Source organism: Buceros rhinoceros, unplaced genomic scaffold, assembly GCF_000710305.1.
Source record: "Buceros rhinoceros silvestris isolate BGI_N320 unplaced genomic scaffold, ASM71030v1 scaffold23144, whole genome shotgun sequence".
NCBI lineage: Eukaryota > Metazoa > Chordata > Aves > Bucerotiformes > Bucerotidae > Buceros > Buceros rhinoceros.
The window spans coordinates 8,049-10,982 of NW_010410347.1; the positions used below are offsets into that span (position 1 = coordinate 8,049).

Consider the following 2,934-nt stretch of genomic DNA (forward strand, 5'->3'; position numbering starts at 1 on the left):
GCTGTTATATTTAGATGGTTTCATTCTAGTCTGCCTTTATTCTTGACATGAAGAGATTTGTCAGCTTCCCTAACGTTTAGTTCAGTTGTGGCGTTTTCAAAAACATGAAAAAGGAGGCTCTAGGAGGAACAGGTGGCAATGGAACATACTTATTCCTGCAGTCTCCCCCACTGAAACCCAAGATTTCTGGGCATGAATTATTTTTCCCTCCACATGAGCATTCCTATGAGTCTGAGATGGGCCATCGTTAGCTTCAGGTCTAGTGGAAAGTCTCCTTAAACTTTTTTTAGACACATTTAGATAGCTCGCCTCATGAACAGACCCCTCTGATACCCATAGCCACAGGACTTTGTCTTATCTGCAAGAACCTGGTTTATAAGCTAGCCGTGTCCTACCAACCACCTTAATATGAAATACAGGAAACCAGTAGCCTAGTACAGCCCACATTTGGGCTCCCCAGGACAAGACAGACGTTGCTAGAAGGGAACGTGTCTCCAGCAAAGGTCTTCCAAGATGGCTCAGGGCTGGAGAACATGACATACAAGCAGAAGGTAAGAAAAACAGCTTTGTTCACCCTTAAGGGGGGAGGAGTGGAAAGGAGGAGAAGTCCTGTTGCTGTCTGCCACTACCTAAGGGGAAAGAGCAGAGAGGACAGAGTCAGGCACGTCTCGGTGTGCACAGCAACAGGACAAGAGGCAACAGGGGCGTGATGGAACATGGTAAATCCCAACTCTTAAAGATATTTATTTATATAAACCATGGGGGTGGTCAAACTGGAGCAGGGACCCAAAGGTGTGGAGCGCATCTATATTGTGAAGATGTTCAACCGTGACTGGATAAACCCCTGCGCCACCTGCTCCCACCAGACCTGGGCTGCAAGCCGGAGGCTGGAGCAGATGAACTTCAAGAGGTCCCTTCCAACCTATGCGATTACATGAGTCTAAGCAAGCATTTCGCTGGAGTCTGCATAACAACAACAAAATACAGTAGCGTCAGGGATTTGTCAGAACCAGGACTCCAGGGTCAGTGAAATAACTGTGCTCATTGTCCCTCAGCAGCGCAGGAAAGCGCTTATGAGATTACAAAACCGACGGCCAGACCCATGGAAAAGGATCAGCTACGCCCAAAAGCGTTGTGAAACAGCTTAAAGAGCTGAACGTGGGGAAAGGGGAAGGCATGCGAGACTGGCGAGAGACTTTCAGAAGTGTGCCATGATTTTAACTTAATGATTTGAAGACAGACCACAAAGTAAAACCTGTTAAAGAACCCCAAACAGCACAGATTTAAGTGCTCAGGGAAAAAAGTGCATCCTGGTATTTTCACGCAGCAGGAAGGCAAACTGCTCCTTGGCAGGCACGTTCCAGGGGAAGGATGAAGGTTTATCAGTCAAGGCTCATTCATCCTGAGCCTCATCCACCTTAAACTCAAACCCCAGCTGCGAGGCTGGAACAGCGTTTTTCTTTGTTTTGACCTTGCCAATTCCTGCCCTGCACCTAACCCAAAAGGCGATGAGCTGACTTAACCCATCCTTTTTAAGGTCCTTTTAAAGATTTGTAGAAAGCAAGACAAAACAGAAACAATAAGGATGAATCCATAAATGTCTCCCACGCCCTCAGTGGATGCTCTCAGCGCGTGAGGAGTGCGGTCCTGGGATCATGAGCTGAACAGTCTCAACACGCAGTCTTTAAAAAGGAGTCAGACTGAACTGGAAAGAAAACCTCAGTCTGTTTGCACAAGCTGACAAAGATCAAAGCTCTCAGTTTTCCTTAACCGTTTCCAAAGAGGTAGATACAGCCCGAAAACAGAGAACCACCAAATTTTTGGTCAGAAGTTCCCAGACTCTGGAATGTCAGTGGTTCCTACGCTGTGTATCCATGCCAGGTACAAAACACTGAGCACACCCTCTTCACCCCACCTGGGTACAGGCCCATACAGGAACCGTGAGAAAGCTTCTCAGCTCCTGGAAGAGTCTGTACCTGGGCACGCAGGAGCTCCTTCTGTTACCTAGGAAAGGGGCTCCTCGCCTAAGCCTCCAGATGGAAACGCGCGGCTGCTTCAGAGAGGGTCAGGTGCAGATCGCCGAGAGGATGGAGCCATAGTTTGAGAGGAGACAAGAACGTTTTCATTCATGTTGAATTATTCCCTGAGGAGGTACTTACTTATCTACTAACGTCCGAATGACAGCCAGCGTGTCAAGTACCAGCCCATCGACATTCTGTTTTTTCCTTCGTGGTTCGTGAGGCCCTCGACCCCTCCTGGGTGGACGGACAGGGTCCCTTGGGTGGCTTCTTGCCTCAGGTGCGTGTGCTCTACTGTTCTCCGTATGCCGACTCTGAGAGTCCACGTTGTCTTCTGCTCCGCTGTCATCACGGCAGACGCATGAGTTCCCCATATTGCTAGCCTCCAAGGCTTCCAGTAAACGGGGAACGTGGTGCTCTAGAGTCAACAGTAAACCTTGAAAAAGGCTTCTGCTAGCATAGAACACAAACAAAGCAACTACAATCATCTAGAAAGTTTTAAGAGTGATGTTTGCGTGATCCTGAACTGTGATGTTTTTGCATTATAAGTGTTGCTACCAGCTGGAATGAATGGGAAGTTGGAGACTTAGCTTCCGGTGTAATCGGTTAAAACACACATTGGTCATCCAGGCAGAGGCCTGAAAAAGCAAACCAAAACAAGAGTCAGCGTTACTACTTCTAATCAACAACAGAAGAATTCCTATTTCAGTAAACAGAACTGGGCTTGGAGGATAAAGCACCCAGGAAACATACAGTTTGTACGTGAAGTCAGTTGTGGGAGGGGGAAAGGAGGAAGAATTCACCAGGTGAGTAGCTCTCACCCACACACCAGTGCTTCCTACACTACCTACTGTTTCCATTTCTTCCACAGTCTTTGGATGCAGAGGAACAAGTCTGTCCTTCAATCTCACGCGCT

The 2,934-nt window shown here is 47.8% G+C and overlaps 1 protein-coding gene across 1 annotated transcript in view; it reads right to left on the minus strand.

Moving 5' to 3' along the window:
* The window catches only part of RSPRY1 (ring finger and SPRY domain containing 1), a gene marked incomplete at its 3' end in the record, with an annotated part of 9,772 nt that extends 7,266 nt beyond the window's left edge, over positions 1-2,506 (minus strand). Inside the window, exon 1 of the mRNA XM_010135593.1 lies at positions 2,160-2,506. Within this exon, the coding sequence (XP_010133895.1) occupies positions 2,160-2,506 (347 nt within the window). The remainder of the gene's footprint in view (positions 1-2,159) is intronic.
* Between the last annotated feature and the right edge of the window lie 428 nt (positions 2,507-2,934).